The 17545-nt window shown below is 45.1% G+C and overlaps 1 protein-coding gene across 9 annotated transcripts in view; it reads right to left on the bottom strand.

Annotated features, from left to right (window-relative positions):
* KMT2C (lysine methyltransferase 2C) overlaps positions 1-17545 on the bottom strand; it is a 1736691-nt gene that overhangs the window by 1151722 nt on the left and 567424 nt on the right. For all 9 annotated transcript variants that reach the window (XM_085632007.1, XM_085632012.1, XM_085632004.1 and 6 more), the window contains exon 19: positions 12587-12751. In XM_085632007.1, coding sequence (XP_085488133.1) covers positions 12587-12751 — 165 coding nt within the window. The remainder of the gene's footprint in view (positions 1-12586; positions 12752-17545) is intronic.

Raw genomic sequence — 17545 nt, 5'->3', positions numbered from 1 at the left:
CCGGAAAGACGCTATACCGTAACCAAGCATGGCAGCGGAGGGCCACAGAACTCGCCATAGCGCGGGCGAGAGAATCAGACATCCAAGGCCGAACGGAGAATTCATGCATCCAACTCCCAACCATCCAGCACATGGTGCCGCAGATAAGCACGGGGACCTTCTTGGAAGGTGCGAGACAGAGGGGAATCCCATAGGTCGGAGGTAGCCCTGGCCAACACACAAAGTTACGCCCCCAGGAGTCCAACCACCGGGCCTCCCGTGACATAGGAAGCAACACTGAAGGCAAGGAAGGAAAAGCAGTCTGTAGGACAGGGCCCTGGGCAGATGGGTGGTAAAAAAGGCAGGTTGGATCGTGCGGGGCAGGACGGTGGCGGTGGAGGAGCGGCTGAGGTACAGTATACCCCGTAGTGGGATGCCCCCAGGCCTCCAGAAGAGAGTTGTGGAGCGAAGCTTCAAATGGAAGCAGCGGCTCCCCTTCACCAGAGCCCTGGTGGAGAACCTCCAACAAGTGGGCCGTTGGGAGTGGAGGAACCGGGTTGCCCAATTGCAAAATGCCAGTGGCCGTGGATATGGCCCGGAAAAAGGCCACACTCTTCTCCGTAGGGCATCGTGGGGGAGAGAGCAACTCTTCCGTGGGCAAAGGCTGCAAACTAAGCTGGCCATCTCCGTGCTCAGCTGGGTGAAGAAACAGCCAGCCCCTGTATGATGGAAGACCCATGGACGAGTGAGGGGCCTGAGGGGTCTCCGGAGGAGGTGGAGAAGCCGGCGGGGCAAGCACCTGCAAGATGCAGAAGAGCGGGTCCGGGGGCCGAGGACGTGCAGACTGCATATAACTCGCCCTGGAAGCCGCCGGGGAAAAAGCAACGAGGCGGAGTCCAGTCTCCGGTGAAGAGGAGACAAGGAGACGACAATCCTCCGGAGAGAAGGGACATCCGGAGAAGAGTCAATGACCCGACGTCGAGATGGCGCCGGCGAGTCCTCCATGGGCACCGATGTGTCCTCGATCGGCGCCGAAGTGTCCACCAGGCAACCGAGTCGACCTCCACCACCATGTGCTTCATGGGGGGCAGGGGCAGAGCCGAAGCGGCCAATGAACGGCGCCGAAAAGGCGCTAGCTCGACCTCCGACGAGGCAGCCGCCTGCGCAGAGGACCGAGAGGGACTTGGGGAGGCACCCCGGGTCCCGGCCTCCACCCGCGGAGCCGCCAGGGCCGGGGAGGAAAGCCGTCGGTGCCGGAAAGGCGTCAGCTCGGCCTCCGGTAAGACAGCCAGAGGACCGAGGGGGACACGGGGACGAGCCGTGAGTCCCGGCGATCTCCTGCGACACCACAGGGAACCCTGCGTGGTTTTGCGGCGAGGCAGGGATGCCATGGGTCGAAGACGGGAACCCCGCAGGGCCGCACCTCGACAACACCACACCTCCAAAACCTAAAGCGGTACTCGTCGGTGCCGGGGGTGATGCTGCCGGCGAGTCCGCAGAAGGCCCCACGCAAGGCGAGGGAGCTGCGGATGTCACAGGAAGAGGAGGGGGCCCAAAGAAGCCTGCAGAGTAGCAGCGTAGGCCTTCATTTGGGCCCTTGTCACCCCAATGCCAGGAAACGGTGGATAGGGTGGCGACGGGCGAGGGCGCACGTCCCGAGAGGAACCCACGCCCTCTGCAGAATGAGGACAGGGCCTCGTGACAAGCTGCAGGACTTACCAGCAGGTGAGCGACGCACATGGGGACTCGGTGAAGGTCGATGCCGCAGTGGGAATAGACGGCTTCTGGCTTCCGAGGTAGGGGACAGACGCTGTGACGAGACCGATCTGGACAAGTGGGCCGAAAGCAATTTCATCCGGCGCTCCTTCCGGGACTTCGGCGTGAGATGCTGACAAGCGTCGCAGTCCGTAGAACCATGGTGCTCGCCCAAACACCACATACAAATAGGGTGAGGGTCAGTCGCCGACATCTGACGCGTACAAGAAGCACACGTCTTGAAACACGAAGGCATTGCACACTGTTCCTGAAAACAGACCAAGGGAACTCACTCCGGATCCGCGTTGCACGTGGAAAAAAAGGAAACTGAAGTCAGCGCGCCGGGGTGTGTGACTTATGTGACCTCGCTGATGTCATGTCCGCAGATGTCAGGGCGGAGTCACGTGGTGCCGCCCCCCGGCGCACAGAGATGCTGTGGCAAAAAAAGTCCGGATCCAGTCTCACGCCTGGGGAGAATTCTACGTTAAGGAATCTGCGGCTAGTAGTCTATCAGATGCATCAATTAACATGGATTCCTTATCAGGAGGAGGGGCTTCACCTGTGGTCTGTGAGTTGGCTCTCTTGCATGCATTGGACACTACAAGAGAGTCTAAAGGCAACTGACCTTTGATGTAAACAGGGTCAGTAGTTGCAGGTTTGTACTTTTTGTCCACTCTAGGTGTGATTATTCTTGCCTTACAGGATCTTTTTAAAAAAATCTGCATGCTTAAGCATTTCCTTTAGCATGGGTAGTGTGTGAGTGGTCTTTTGAGTGGTACTAAGGGTTTCAAATAAAAAATCCTCCTCTAAGTTTTCTTTATATAACCCCAACCCGTGATAAGGAGCAGCTCTATTAAGAAGCTCAATATATCCTACGCTGTCGTCCGGTGGGGAGTGTTTAGACGGATATAAATGCGGGTCATTATCAGTATTATCATAAGTATCATCGTGTTCCCATGGGTCAGGGTCTCTTATCCCACCCAGATTATCCTCTCCATCCTCTTCATCCTGTGTCAGGTGATGGTGGTGAGTTTGCAGGTGAAATATGCAAATTTGGGTCAATGGGTGGAGGAGATGGAATGTAGGGTGGGGAAGAGTTAGTGCCTACATTTTTACTCTTCAAAGGAATGTGGTAATCTTCCAGAAGGCCCATTTTCCCTTTTTAGGTAATTTTGCAATGATGTGTCCTGTATTTGGATTTATTTCCAGCTCTTTTTGTATCGGATCCGAAGATGGAACGTCGGACCGAAGTTCTTTAGAAAGAGTCTTTTCTTTACTTGCAGTTTTCGGCGTCGAAAGTTTTAGCTCCGAAGATTTAGTCTTGGATAAAGATGGAACCAGTACCAGGACATGCTTTGATTTCAGCGCCGAAGCTTTTGGTTCGGTGCCGGTATGGGGCCGACTCGAGCCCAAACCCGAAGGTTTTCCTTTATGTTTCGGGGCCAGGCCCACAGGTGGGGTGCTCGAAACTTTTTGTCGGTCTTGACCTTGGCCTGAGGGCAGAGGAGTGACCAGAGCCTTTTTGTGGAGTAAGTGGTAGGGAAAAGAAATCTCTGTACTCACAATACGTTGACCTGGTGTGAACCAGTCTTCGACATCGGAGTCGGCTTCAGACCCGGTGATGTGTTCGTCCTCCACATCGACATCGGCTTCCAGCGTGTGTGACTCCTCTTGATCGGAATCTTCTCTGAAAAGATCCACCGTGGAGCCGCTTTGCTGATGCATTTCGCGACGTTAAGCCTGACGGTCACGGAGAGTCTTCTTCGATCGAAAAAAATCGGCAAGCGTCCCAAGCATCCCAGTCCTTCTCGTTGTGTTCCGGAGACAGACAGAGGTTGCACACTTCGTGCAAGTTGGTGTGCGGAAACTTAGCGTGACATCCAGGACATAACTTAAATGGAGTCGGTTCCATCGACTGCTATGAAGCCCCACGCGGGTAGGACCGACGGTCCTCCATAAGTCTTTCCGATCGAAGGTCTTTGACTTGAAACAATACGCGGAGAATGGGAAACGCGTTCGATAACCAATACCGTCGAGGATAGTGGATTGCGCACTGAGGGGAACCCGAGGAACAGTGTCGATCAGAGCGCCACAATTCACATCCGAACCAGATGGTGGAAAAAAACAATCTAACATTGGAGTCGATGCCCATGCACACTATCACCAAAAGGAGGAGTCACCGGCCTCGTGACTGGAAAGACTTCTTTGAAGAAAAAAATGCAAACATTCGGACCCAACATAAGATGGCGATCTATGCACAGCATGTGATCTACAGCTCACATGCCTCAAACCTGTAATTATCTTATATATACAAATATACACAACACTTCTTAAACATTTTAGTAGCAGGTACAGACTGCAATTTTGATGGTTTGATAGTTCACGTGTATCTTATGGTATATTGTCCTTTTTTCCTTTTATAAAGGTAACTACTTATAACAGGAAGCAAACTTCAATGTAAGATGACATGCATAACGACCTCATCACCATACCATGAGAAGCATAGCTTGCAATGACTGAGTATACTGTTGTACACGGTTGTGTTGAGAGTATAGTAGTCATGTGAGGAAGAGTCATATCTTGACTAATCTTCGGAAGCGGGGATGGTTGTTAGTGGATCTTATGTTCGTGGGTAGCGAATTCTATAGATTGGCTGCTTGAACAGAGAAAGATGTTCTTCCCTGGTGTGTAGGAATTTTTAGGGAGGGACCATTCTTGAGCTTAGGTTCCTTTGTTGTATTCATTTGTTGATTTTCTTCCTGATCAAGAATGGGCCTTTGCAATCTACTGCTTTATGTGTGATAGCTTGAAGGAGGATCTTCTGGCAACTGGTAATCAGTGCAGGGCCCTCAAGGCAGGGAGATGTGATGTTGTGGCTTTACATGTAGTAGGAGTTGTCTAGTGGCGGCATTCTGAATTCTCTTTAACCTATTCATAGATGCAAAGGGGAGCTGTGATATAGACCATTAATGTATTCTCATTTTGATACGAGAAGAGAGATGGTAGCTTGAATCTTGGGGGAATTCTAAGTGCAGGGAGATGCAATGCAGTATTTTTTTTTATTGTGAGAGCGCTGGATTTGGCTACCTTATTCACTTGTGTATTCATTTACAGCTTGGTATCCATGGCAAGTATGAAGCTTGAATGACTGGAGCCTGCAACCCCCCCCCCCCCCCCGCCTCCCCAGTGCCTTGAGACCCTTACGGGTGAGTAGTTGCGCTTAACAAACGCCTGACTGATTGATTGCTTGATTGAAACTTCTTACCTCCTTAGGAAATTTTGGTGGCGGTCCTAGAACGTCAGGCCAGGCGCAGAGAGGGTCATAGGTTTTCCCATTGCCACACATGAATATTTCAACTTTGGTGGTTTTTAATTTGAGGCGGCTCCAAGTCATCCATTGATTAACAACCACAACTCACTGGAAACTGGCATCTACACAGCTATCTGGAAAACCGCTGTTGTCCAACCGATCCTCAAGAAGGAGAATGCAGACCCTACCATACTGAAAAACTTTAAACCCATCTCCCTTCTGTCAGCCCCAGCTAAGATTCTCGAAAAAGAAGTGCAGAAACAACTATCCAAGTTTCTTGAATCCAATCAATTACTACATGACTCTCAATCAGGATTTAGAGCGGGATACAGCACTGAGACAGCACTACTTGAAGTTACAGAAACAAGCCGGGAGACAATGGATAAGGGGAACTATGCAATGTTGGTACTGTTGGACTTGTCGGCGGCATTCGACACAGTGTCCCACAAGATCCTTCTGGACAGACTTAGACAGGTGGGACTGACTGGGACCACTTTAGCCTGGTTCAGATCCTTTTTAGAAGGCAGCAACTTGACTACGCGAACAGTCTGTACATGGGTCTGCCAGCTTACCTGTTTAGAAAACTGCAGATTGTGCAGAAACGTCCCACTGAGGCATCACACTACCGCACCCCCCCCCCCCCCACCCATCTACGTAGCCTTTATTGGCTGCCTGTCAGGAGGAGAACTGAATTCAAGGCACTGACGCTTGCCTTTAGGGCACTCAATAATATCGGGCCTCAATATCTAAGGAAAAAAGTCCGAAAATACAGTCTGTCTAGAACCCGAAGATCTAACCTTCTTGAACGCCTTGTCACCCCACGCTTCTCAAAATCCAGAATAGGAGGCCGTTCCTTCTCCGTCAAAACCACAACTTTATGGAGCTCCATGCCGGAACACATCAGAAAGACCAAATCAGTACTCACCCTCCGAAAGGTTTTGAAGACTTGGCTTTTCAGCCTCCCTTAGCTTCTTGTGGCTCGGCAACTCTAACTCATCCTCTCCCGACTCCGCCAGCGCCAGGACACCTCCGTTGAGGGTAGCTGCGCGCTTTAGAAGCTTAATTACATTACATTACAAGCCAACTGGAGATTTCTCATCCAATATTTTAGCAGGTTATGTCAAGACCACTGATCAGAATAGGCAACGATTTCATGTGGAGTTTGAAAAGCATAGGTGAGATGATTCAGCCTTGAGGGACTCCTGCGTTAATGCTGTCTGGTTTAGAAGAGAATGGAGAAGCGTGCACAATATTTGTTCTACTGTGTAGGTACAATGTGATCCAACAGAGACCTGTGCCCTCTATTCTGGCATCCTCAATTCTTTGTATTAGTGTGTCATGACCCACTGTGTCAAATTCAGTGCTTGTGTCTGGACAAATTCCAGTTTGGAAGACGCAAATAAATAATGGAATTTCCAAGAATGAACTAACATTTTAAGGGTTCTTTCGGAAACGGGTTGAGGTTGTTCGTTTTTGTTTTTTAAATAAGAATCCTTTGCTTTAGTTGTATAATGATTTGCAAGTTTGTCACAAAAATCTTGATAAATATGATTGGAAGCTTCTGTGCATTTTGGCTAACGGCTTTCTGTAAGTATCTAATAAAATTCTTTATTGGTACACTTGAATTGTGTATTCGACTGGAATAGTACAGCATTTTTGCATTTATTGATTGTTGACTTTTATATTCTGTTGTGTCTTTTTAAGCATATCTTGTGATGAGGGTTGTTCATTTTGAGCCGGTTTTGTTGAAGCTTAGCAATATGTTTGTTGATCTTTTTAATTCCATATTCATCCAAGAGCGTGTTTTCTTTTGGTACCCAGATGTTTTCTGAGAATTAAGAGACCAAAAGCTTTCTGGAGCTATTCATCGCGTTTTGTACATAATTGAATGTGAGCAGATCTGTGTTGGCGGTATGAAGGTTTTCTAGTTCTCCTTAATTAAGCTTGTTTCAAGGTTGATATGTGATTGGCTTGGCCCACCTCGATGCTGACAGTTTCCTCGACAACCTCTGGGGTCTCAGCGCCAGTACCGACGGGCCCTTTACTTTTGAGCTCAATAAGCACTTGAGATTTTAAGTAGCGAGTTCAGCAACTAGAACCCAATCGGTCTTTATTTGGGCTGGGGTAAGGAATTAAGAGGCCCTTAAGAAGAAACAGACTGTCAATTTGCTATTTACTGATAAGGGTTGGAGATTGAAATGGTCTGAGGTAGCTCCTGACGATTAAGCCAAAATCATTCACCACCTGTGCTACAGCTTGCCACTTGCCTAAGTGAGACTCCGTCAGATGCTGAAGTTATACGTGCCTTTATCTCTATATTCTGTAAGATACATAACTTTTAACTCCATCAGACTCTTCTAAACCCACTAATACATTTAGATGGTTCACTAACAACTGTTTAAGTGCTCGTAGAGACGTAAAGAGAGCGCTTAGGACTCGCCCTAGGTATAATATATTGATAGCCTCTTACCTGGCTAGTCATAAATGTGTGGTAAAACAGCAGAAAAAAATCACGAAAGACAAAGTCTGGGATCAGCTTCTCCAAGCAGGCCGTCTTACCAGCCGTTCACTATTCTGGGAGATCACCAACCGCTCACTTTTTATTCACTCAGATGGTGGGTCTGTATGTTCTCCTACTACACCCGAGTAGAAATATACGATTCCTCAGCCAAAGACTCTTCTGATGAACACAATCGCCCCTGTCTGGGTGTCTTGAAAATTTGCTTCAGTTGAATGAAGTGATTGAAGCATTTTTTACAGTTACAGGCCCTGATGGGAACCCCTCCGTCCTATACATCTCTGACTCCTGACTCCTGGTCTATGCGCCATAGCTCACATGGTAGATTAATGCTGCAGTCAAGATAGAGAGCCCTGGTCTCAACCTGCAATTACATCAGTTTTTAAAAAGGGTGACAAGAACAAACCCCATTGCTACAGGCCAATATCTTTGATAAATACTGTAGTAAATGTTATTATGTGGGGTCCTTAATACGTAAACAACGTGGGCAGGAGAAAATCACATTCTATGTGACCTGCAATATGGCTTCAGGACTGGGTCAATGTACCAAAGACCAGGGTTTTAATTTGCACCTTATAAATCAATAAGTACGCAGTAGCGAAATCAGCCTTCCACATGGCTTTCATGGATCTCTCCTTTCAATTTGACCTAGTCTACAGGACAAACAATGTAACATTCTATTGCCATTGATAACTGAGCTGGTTATTGTTTATTTGTTATGGCATTTAAATCAGAATATGTGATGGTCTAGGGGTGTAAGACCAGGATGCATTCTCATCCCATTTCTTTTTGCATTATGCCAATAGTCTGGAAAATTCCTTATTATCCAAGGCCATAGACTTTCCTTGTGTTGGTACACATTCTATTCCTGTGTTGTTATACAAGGACAATGCAATTCTGTTAACTAGAACTGCTCTTGGGCTCCAAAGTCTCTTGGACTAGTATCGTTTATGGACTTTCTGGATTTGACCACCAACTTTAATGAGTGTTATGTTATGGTGGCCGAGACATTTGGGTTATGCTTTTACTGCTGTGTTGCAAACTGATGGAAACAAATTTTGAAGACACTTATTGGGTCTTCCACAAGGTATTCCAGCCTACATAGCAAACCAAGAACTGGGAATAAGCTATCTCTCAGATGAACTGACCCTTTGACTGCTCTTGTAACAGATGACAACATTTTGGAGCGCCCCGATTTATTCGAGTGCCCAGATTGGATCTCTAAAAGAAGATTTGGCCTGGTCAAGAAAAACCTCTCTCTCTCTTTGTATGGCTGATAAACAAAAGTCAGGGATTGCATAAACCTCTTGATACGCCATAAAAACAGAGTTCTAGTCTAAACCGTACCCAACACCTGTGTCACCAACAGCAACCATGAATTTCGGTTTGGTAGGTTAAGTCTGCTACACCGGATTTTGGGGATGCCTAGAAGGTGAAATCACGTAACAAACCTAGATCCCTGTGGCTGTGATTCAATGTCTCCTCAAGACACCCTTTATTTTACAGTGTTCTAAGTGTTTTAATAGTACAGTTCCCGAAAGGATTACATTTTACCCAAGTGCACCCCGCCATGATGTATAGGCAATTACTGCATGAAGAACATATTCATTTTTCAATCACATGTTTTTTAGAGGGTGCCATTAAGAAGAGAATGTTTCTAGATGTTTGCTTTTATGTTTATTGTCTTCAACTATTTTGATATATAGAATATCCTGAAATATAAATGTTATGAACTGACCTGAACTCCAAAGAAAAACATGTTGCAGACGTCCAGGCCAAAGTCTAGATGGCAGGAGTATGCAGAGATTGGAAAACAGCCGCCGCACAAGCTACAAACTTATATTTAGAGTCAGTGGTGATTCTTAGAATTTGACATTTCTACACCTACTCTGGACATACTTATTGATTTAACAGTAAAAGCTACCAGGGACCCTCTTATTCTGCACATATTACAAGAAGAAGGATAATATAAAACAGATCAATCTGACTATTGTATGCCGGTGGGTAGGAATGTTATAATCAATCAGAAAAACAAGGTCTTTTTTTTAAAGCAAACAATTTTGCCATTTTCAAGTATCTAAAACATAAAACATGCACAAAAATAGACCTCTGTGTACAATCAATTTTTCCCAGCACTTGAAATATAAAATAACGGTCCTGAACAAAGTGGAAGGACAAATCTGTATAGTATGAGGATCAGCTTTGGAACTGAATGCTTCTATCAGCTTATAAAGTAAAGAAAGACTATTCTGCATTACGCTATTAAACCGTGGGCACAGTGCTTCTAACCTTTATGTAGCAGCCCAATTTCTGCATGGTTAAGTAAAAAAGGGCAACTTTGAGAGTCTTGTGAGAAAATTATTACAAAAGCTATTGTTCTGGTAAGGAGCAGTTTGCCTAAGACAAAGGTTACTCATCCTGATGATACTTGCACTTCGGACCTACTTACCTACCCTCTTTCTTCCACACTACTTGATGTTACTACTTGTGTGGGTGATACAGGAGCATTTGTGCACAGGAAATACTACATTTCATTCTGGATAAAACCATCCCAACTCTCTGGCTGGAAAACAGAGGCAGGGAAAATAAGATGGGTAATCAATAGAAAGTGGGGCTGTACGACTAATTTTAACCTGGAAAAAATGGTGCCCTCACACTTGACAACTATATTAGTTTGCTAATATAATGGTATCATTGCTGATGAGTCTGTTTCAGACAAGCATAGGATACCACTGAGTAAATCACAGTGCACAATATCTGATTATGTCCTGTACACACTGCACTACGAGATATAATCTGGCTACACAGTTCCAGTGGGCTACCAGATGGTTTGACAACATGCAGGAAATAGAAGACAAAGCAAAGGCAGGCATAACTAATTTGTGTTTTTATTAATGCAATTGGCCAGGGAGGCTAGTTGCAAAATTTGATTAGAGTACCTAGACACTACTGAGTGCCTTGTCCAAAAGGGGTGTATATGTGTGTTGCCAATGTACCAAGTATCCCCCTCACAGGTCTACCTGGATTGCAGGAGAAAGACAGACTGAGACAAATAATAGAGATTGAATGTAAAAGCTAATCCATCAACATGTCAAGATTCATGCTAGAGAGACTTGGAGGAAAGTGGGCTGTTGAAACTAGAGCAAAGCAAATGAAGTGGAATGGAGTCCAATATTAAGATATATGCCAAAGTCTCCAGAAATGCTCATTTTATGCTCCTACAATCTATCATTTTTATTATACATTAACTACTTCACTCCCTGCAAGATAAGCACATTTAATCAAAGGGCAAATTCACAATTTCCAAGATGTGGGATTAGAACTGCCCAACTTTAATATTGTACTGGAGCAAAAGTATTCACTCACAGACTGAAGCCGCTGTGAGATCAGTTCTGGTGCAACAGGAGATTTCATTATTGGGATAATTTCCCCACCCCAAGAACAATAAACCTACCATAAACTGTACACATCATAGCCTGTTATTGACAAGGAGCAAATGGAAATGATCTGGGAGTCTTGGAAGGTGTGCTTACTGAAATGGAGAGCTGATGTGTTGTGATGGACTGTGCTTCAGCTCATGATACTGCACATGGAACAGAAGGGAATGAAAAAGCCAGACATACGCAGGACATGGGATGATATTATAAATGCTGGCAGGTACAAGCAGGAATTAAGCCCAGCCTTAATATTGTTTATCTAGGGGAGAGTAGTGTAGCAAACACAAGGCCCTAGTGTAGACTTAATGAGTTACATAAACACACTCTGTATTGCAGGGCCTGTTAGTAGTACACAATGAAATCACTGCAGAATTTAAATGGTTGAAATTAATTTGAGATGGCACGGCAGTATTGTATTAGAAAATGTTAGTGGACTGCATGACTTGGCCTAGACACAATGTATGGTTTTGCACTGATATGCAGTGATATGTTAGGGTGTCAAAGTAGTATGAGAAATGAACCACGAAATGTCCTACTTTTAGGCTTCGAAAGGCAGGGTGATCTCTAGAGCGTATTCTGAGCTGAACTGTGCAGATCAACCATTGAAGGAGGTTCCACTTAATATTGGTAACAAGAGCATCCAAGCGTACCTTCCTTGGGTTAGCAAGGAGATTACTCCCTAGAAAAAATAACCCCAGGGAAAGGATTCACTATACTTGGAAACGAGAATACCATGTAAGAACTCAATGTACTTTGGTGCCACTTAAGTGCTATCTTGACTGAGAAAGGAGCCGATTGTCCCTAATTCCTTTATGGTAGGAGAATGATGTTTCTAGAAGCCCTTTCATACACTGAATCAAAACACTAGAGTAGGGAACTAATTACAAAAGGAGCTGCACTGGAAGAAGATTCGGGATGGCTGGGTGTATAACACCATCAGAACCCACCAGGAAGGAGGAGTTTCTAGTGCAGAGAGTTTGAGGTTGGTCTCTCTCAATACTATGTATTATACAGAGCTACCAGGCACAGGTCCATACGGGAAAAGCACTCCACCACTCTTTCGCTGCCTCAAAGGTAACTCAATGTGCACATAAATGAGGTGGTCCTTTGCATGCTGAACATCTACAGAGGAAGGTCACAAAACCCAGAGGATTAGGTTGGGATCCTGGGGAAAGGTTGCTGTGTCATTTGTTCACAAAGCACTCAGTCATCAGGTGAGACATTTTGTGATACTACATTAATGTCATGACTGATCATACTTTACTATGAGGTAGTTTCCTTGATAAGCCCTCTTTTGTATAGCTTGAGTCTTGAAAGAAACCAACATCTAGTATTGACGGATTCAAATAGTGAAAAAGAAAAGAAGAAACACTTATGTTAACTATTTTCAAATACAAACAAAAATCATTTCTTGCTTTGAAACTATGGTGGCTGTCGCTCCCCTCACCTGTCGTTAATCATGTCTCAAATATGAAAGTTGTACGATCGTTGAAGTTCAGCCAATACATAGTCTGAGGATCTGCCAGTCGAGAACTGCTGCAAACTCAGATTTACACAAATCCTACTATGGTGTACGTAAAAACTCACCTATCACACTGCCTACATTGAAGAATGATTTCCTGCTCTTTGTAGTTGCAGAAGCAGACGGGGCACGTTGATAGACTGGCACAGGGAGCACATTGAGTGTAATTATTTTGCCACTCGCACCGAAGACCAGGAGTGAGAGCTCTACAATTTGTGCACCAAACGCACCTAGAAAAAAGAACAAATAATGACTTATTTTGCACCCGTTTGTAACCCTTTGTGTATTTAAGCTTACTGGTAAATCACATCTGAAGGCATTTCTCATCATCACCATTGCCTTCCATTGACATCAAGCATTTAAAAACGTAAAAAATAAAATAGGGACAAACGAGATTAAGCTGAAGGATACATAAGGGTTTATGGCCAACAACATTTTTAACTGAAAAAGAGGCTTACTTCTGAAATAAAGGGAATCTACTCTAATGTAAGGATGCATCTGTTGAGCTCAGCAAATGTCAGTTCATCCTTACACTTACCGAGAGGTGTTCAGTTTCCCATAACTTTCAGTTTGAAAAATGTTCATTTCCTGTTTTCCAAAACAGACCAATAGAACTTTGAGGTAAGACGAGGGAATTTATTGAGTTGGAATAAAAGTAAACAAAATTTGCTACCAAATGAAAAGGGGTTATATGTCATTAACTAGGAGTCTGCATATTTTGAACTCCATACAACGATCACCACATCAATTTTCTTCACTTTAACCCACCAGATAGAGGCACGCTGAATACGAAGTTGACACTTTCTGCCAGGGTTCAGACCTGCATCCCCAGCAGAATTATATAGTGAATAAATATTTGCCTTTTATTTGGCTTTCTATAAAGTGGTTTGAGATCTTAAATGTTCATCATGACACCAACGATGCAGATGACTACAATAAAAAGTGAAATGCACATATGTAAATATAAATGTATAATAGGATTATTGACACTGGGCTCCTAAATTAATGCAGTCTTAGACATTAAAAGCACTTAAAAAAGGATGCACCTTCAAAAAGCTCTGCAGAGGTTTGGTAGCACTTGTACAGAGTCTTTAATGAAAAAAGTAAATGTAACATATTCTGATATTTTGAGCTCCTGGAATTCAAGGATTTTCTTTTTTTTTTATATAGTGGTATTATCCAGGCGAACTTAAAATAGTCTGTGATATGGATTATCTAGTTGCGTTGGTTAGCAATGGAGTAGCAACAGCCAAGGATGAGAAGAAACAGATTTGCATTACCAAATCCAGCAGAGATCTCCAGGGGGATTTCTGCATTAATTTAATGAATGAGGTCCTCAATTTTAACTTATGCGACCATCTTGTAAGTGGAAGGTAACAGTGAGAGTTCATGACTGTTTTTGGGCAGAGAAAGGGCACTCTTTGGGTCTTCTTAATACCAAACAGAAAATACAGTGAATATTTTAAAAAGGCATCAGGTTTCTGTGGGCAAAAGTGTCATGAATGTGCAGATGCAGATTTCTGTAGCTAGAGGAGTAAATTGGATTAATAATAATGTGCTCTGAAAGAAGGTTGTCACAGAGGGCTAAACAAACAAGTTACTTACCTTTGGTAACGATATATCTGTAAGAAACATTATTAGTTATAGATTTCTTACCTTAGAATTACCCTCAGGTATCAGACTGGATCCGGAGAAACTTTTTCATAGCAGTACCCTTGAGCGTTGGTAGGTGGCATCGGTCAACTCAGACTCCGTATCATGATCGCTGGGATGACGTTGCGGTATCTACTTAGACGCCACCCCAGCGCACTGTCAGTTCTTTACACAACATTCCACGCCAAAAGCGCAGAGCCATGCAAGAAACTGACCACTGATACACAAAACTAGAGCCCTGAAAGGGAGTCACTCACACTATAAGTCAGTTCGCAGAATGGGGAGAATGGGTGGGGTGGTAAGGAATCTATAACTAATATAGGTCTTTTACAGATATATCGTTACCGAAGGTAAGTAACTTGTTCATCTGAAAGAGACTATTAATTATAGATTCCTTGCCTTAGAATAGATATCCCAGCAATACCAACCCCGGAGCTGGGTCTGCAAACCAAGTTCAGAACAGAACGTCCTGGAGAACTGAATGGCCAAAGAAGCGGTCTCTCGGGACTTAGCGGTCCAGGCAGTAGTGTTTTGTGAACATGTGCAGGGGTGAACATGTGCAGGGATACCCACGTGGCTGCCTGGCAGATGTCACCGAGAAGGACTCCACATCCCAAAGCAGTAGTGGCTGCAGTCGCCCTGGTGGAGTGGGCGTGCAGTCCTACCTGAGGCTTTGTTTTCGCCAAGGAATAACATCTTTTAATGCAAAGGTCGACCCATCGAGATATGGTCTGTTTTTACACGGCCAGACCTTTCTTGGCGCCCACATAGCCAACAAAGAGTTGATCATCCACCCGGAATTGTTTTGTGCAAGCCAGATAAAAAGATAGTGCACGTTTTGGATCCAGACGGTGAAGTCTCTCTTCCTCCTTGGAAGGGTGCAGGGGTGGGAAGAAGGTGGGCAAAGTGATGGTCTGTCCTATGTGGAAAGAGGTAACCACCTTGGGGGGGGAAAGAGAAGGTCGAGTTCGAAGGACAACCTTGTCTGGATGAACAGCAAGGAAAGGAGGTTTAGAAGAAAGAGCCTGAAGCTCACTCACCCTGCGAGCAGAGGTGAGGCAACCAGAAAAGCAGTCTTGAGAGTCAAGAGTCTGAGAGGACATTTATGTAATGGCTCGAAAGGAGCACACATAAGGTACATCAGAACCAGATTAAAGTCCCACTGGGGCATTACGAAGGGAATAAGAGGAAAGAGGTGAGTAATGTCCTTTAGGAAACTATTTATAATAGGGGAATTGAAAAGAGAAGGTTAATCTGGAAGCCGAAGAAAGGCCGAAATGGCCGAAAGATAGCCTTTGAGGGTGCCCCGAACAGTGCCCAGCTGGGCTAAAGAAAGAATGAAGAGAACCGCTGCTAGAGGGGCAGAAAGGGGATCCACAGCCTTTGCTGTGCACCATGCCACAAATTTGTTCCATCTACAGGCATATACCATTTTAGTGGAGGGACAGCTGGCTGCCAAGATTACATTACAGACTTCAGGAGGAAGGTCGAAAGCTGTCAAGTGTCACCGCTCAGTCGCCACGCAAGGAGGTGGAGGCTGGACAGGTTCTGGTCGAGGACCGTCCCCTGCTGCTATGACACAAGATATTCCTGAAGAGGCAGTCTGATAGGCGGGTTAATGGCCATGTGCAATAGCTCGGGATACCAGACTCTTCATGCCCAGTCCAGAGCCACAAGAATGACTTGGGCCCGGTTGCGCTTGATCTTCTTCAGCACTCTGGGCAGAAGTGGAATAGGTGGAAAGGTGTATGGAAGACCACAACTCCACCTGCAACGAGCGAGTGCCGCCTTGGAAACTCCAACGTGCAGAACTTCTGACACTGCACGTTCTCTTCAGTGGCGAACAGATCTAACCAAGGCTCTCCCCACTGCTGAAAGAGACCTTGCACCACCTCTGAGTGAAGACTCCATTTGTGATCCATCATGCACCTGGGGCTGAGTTCGTTGGCCCTGGCGTTCAGGGAACCTGCCAGGTGTTAAACCACCAGGGACATGCCCGGATGGTCGAGCCATGTCTAAAGGCGGAGAGCCTCTTGATATCGTGTCCACTATATCGAATATGTTCCTCATTTTTTAATGAAATAGATTGCCGTCATTTTTTTTTTATACAGATTTTATTGTTTTATTATTTGTGTCCTTTCATGCATTTACACTGTGATGTGTATTCTTTATCTTATTGGTTACATACATTTGCGTTGTTTATCTTGACATAAATCAGATAGTTATCTTATAAGTAAACATCCTTTTACAAACTGCCCCCTCCCATTCTCCATTGCAGTTCACATCTGGACATCAATTATATGTAGTGGCACAATTCTGATCAGGTTACAGTATCCATTCATTATGCCGCAGTCCCTCTACAATATTTTTAGAATGCCCTTCTCAGTCTATCTTGTTTCTACTCAGCTAGGTGCTCCTTCCTTGTGCTACCTCCAAAGTGTTAATGCACTGGGCTCTCCGGTGGGGATCGTATCAAGGGCTAGGACTCCCCTGACTCTGGTTCAAGGTCTTTCATCCCCTCTACATGCGCTTCCCAGTCTCTGCTTCTTTCAATTGTGCCTATTTCCCTGCATACATTTCTAAGTAATACTCTACTCTCACATCCGCCCATGTTTCCAGTTCCTTTTTCCACCCTGCTATCCGAGGTCCCTCTGGAGCCTTTCCAGCACCTCATTATTTCCCGCTTGGCTAGGACTAACGTCAGATCCTGGAATATGTCAGTAACTTTTGATTTACAAGTGTGAGGAAACAGACTAAGGAGAAAGTGGGCTGGCACGCAGGGAAACACCCGTTTAGTTACTTTCGCCACTACAGACGTGACCTCCCACCAGTATGTGTGCAGTGTCTGGCAGTCCCAAAACATGTGTAACATTCCCGCCCCAAGTTCTCCACATCGTGGGCATCCCACATCCTCCCTGTGGAAGTATTGGTTAATGCGTACTGGGGTGAGATACACCCGGTGAAGAATATAAAAATTAATTTGTTTGAATCGGGCGTTCCTAGAGTTTGTAGGGATCCTGTCCAGTGTGTGCCCCAAGTCCTTTCCTCCATAGGGACACCCAAGTCTGTTGCCCAGCATTTTCTCAGTGTTGTCAGGGGTTGTACAGAGTCATTATTGATCGCTGTAAGAAACTGGCTCTATATATACTACACCGAAATGAGGTATAGTGTGTGCAGAGTCCAAGTGTCCCCAGAGGTAGGCAGAGGTTAAAGTTAGATAGAAACTTACTCTCCAATAGTGGTAGCTTGGTCGAACAGTAAGGCAGTATCAGAGGACAGTGTTAAGCATTTGATGTACCCACTCAGTCAGCAAATGAATTCACACACTCAAGAACTGAACTCTAGGCCAATTGTTGTTGTATAAAAATATA

Source organism: Triturus cristatus, chromosome 10 (assembly GCF_964204655.1).
Source record: "Triturus cristatus chromosome 10, aTriCri1.1, whole genome shotgun sequence".
NCBI classification, from domain to species: Eukaryota; Metazoa; Chordata; class Amphibia; order Caudata; family Salamandridae; genus Triturus; species Triturus cristatus.
This window is presented reverse-complemented; position numbering and strand designations above follow the sequence as displayed.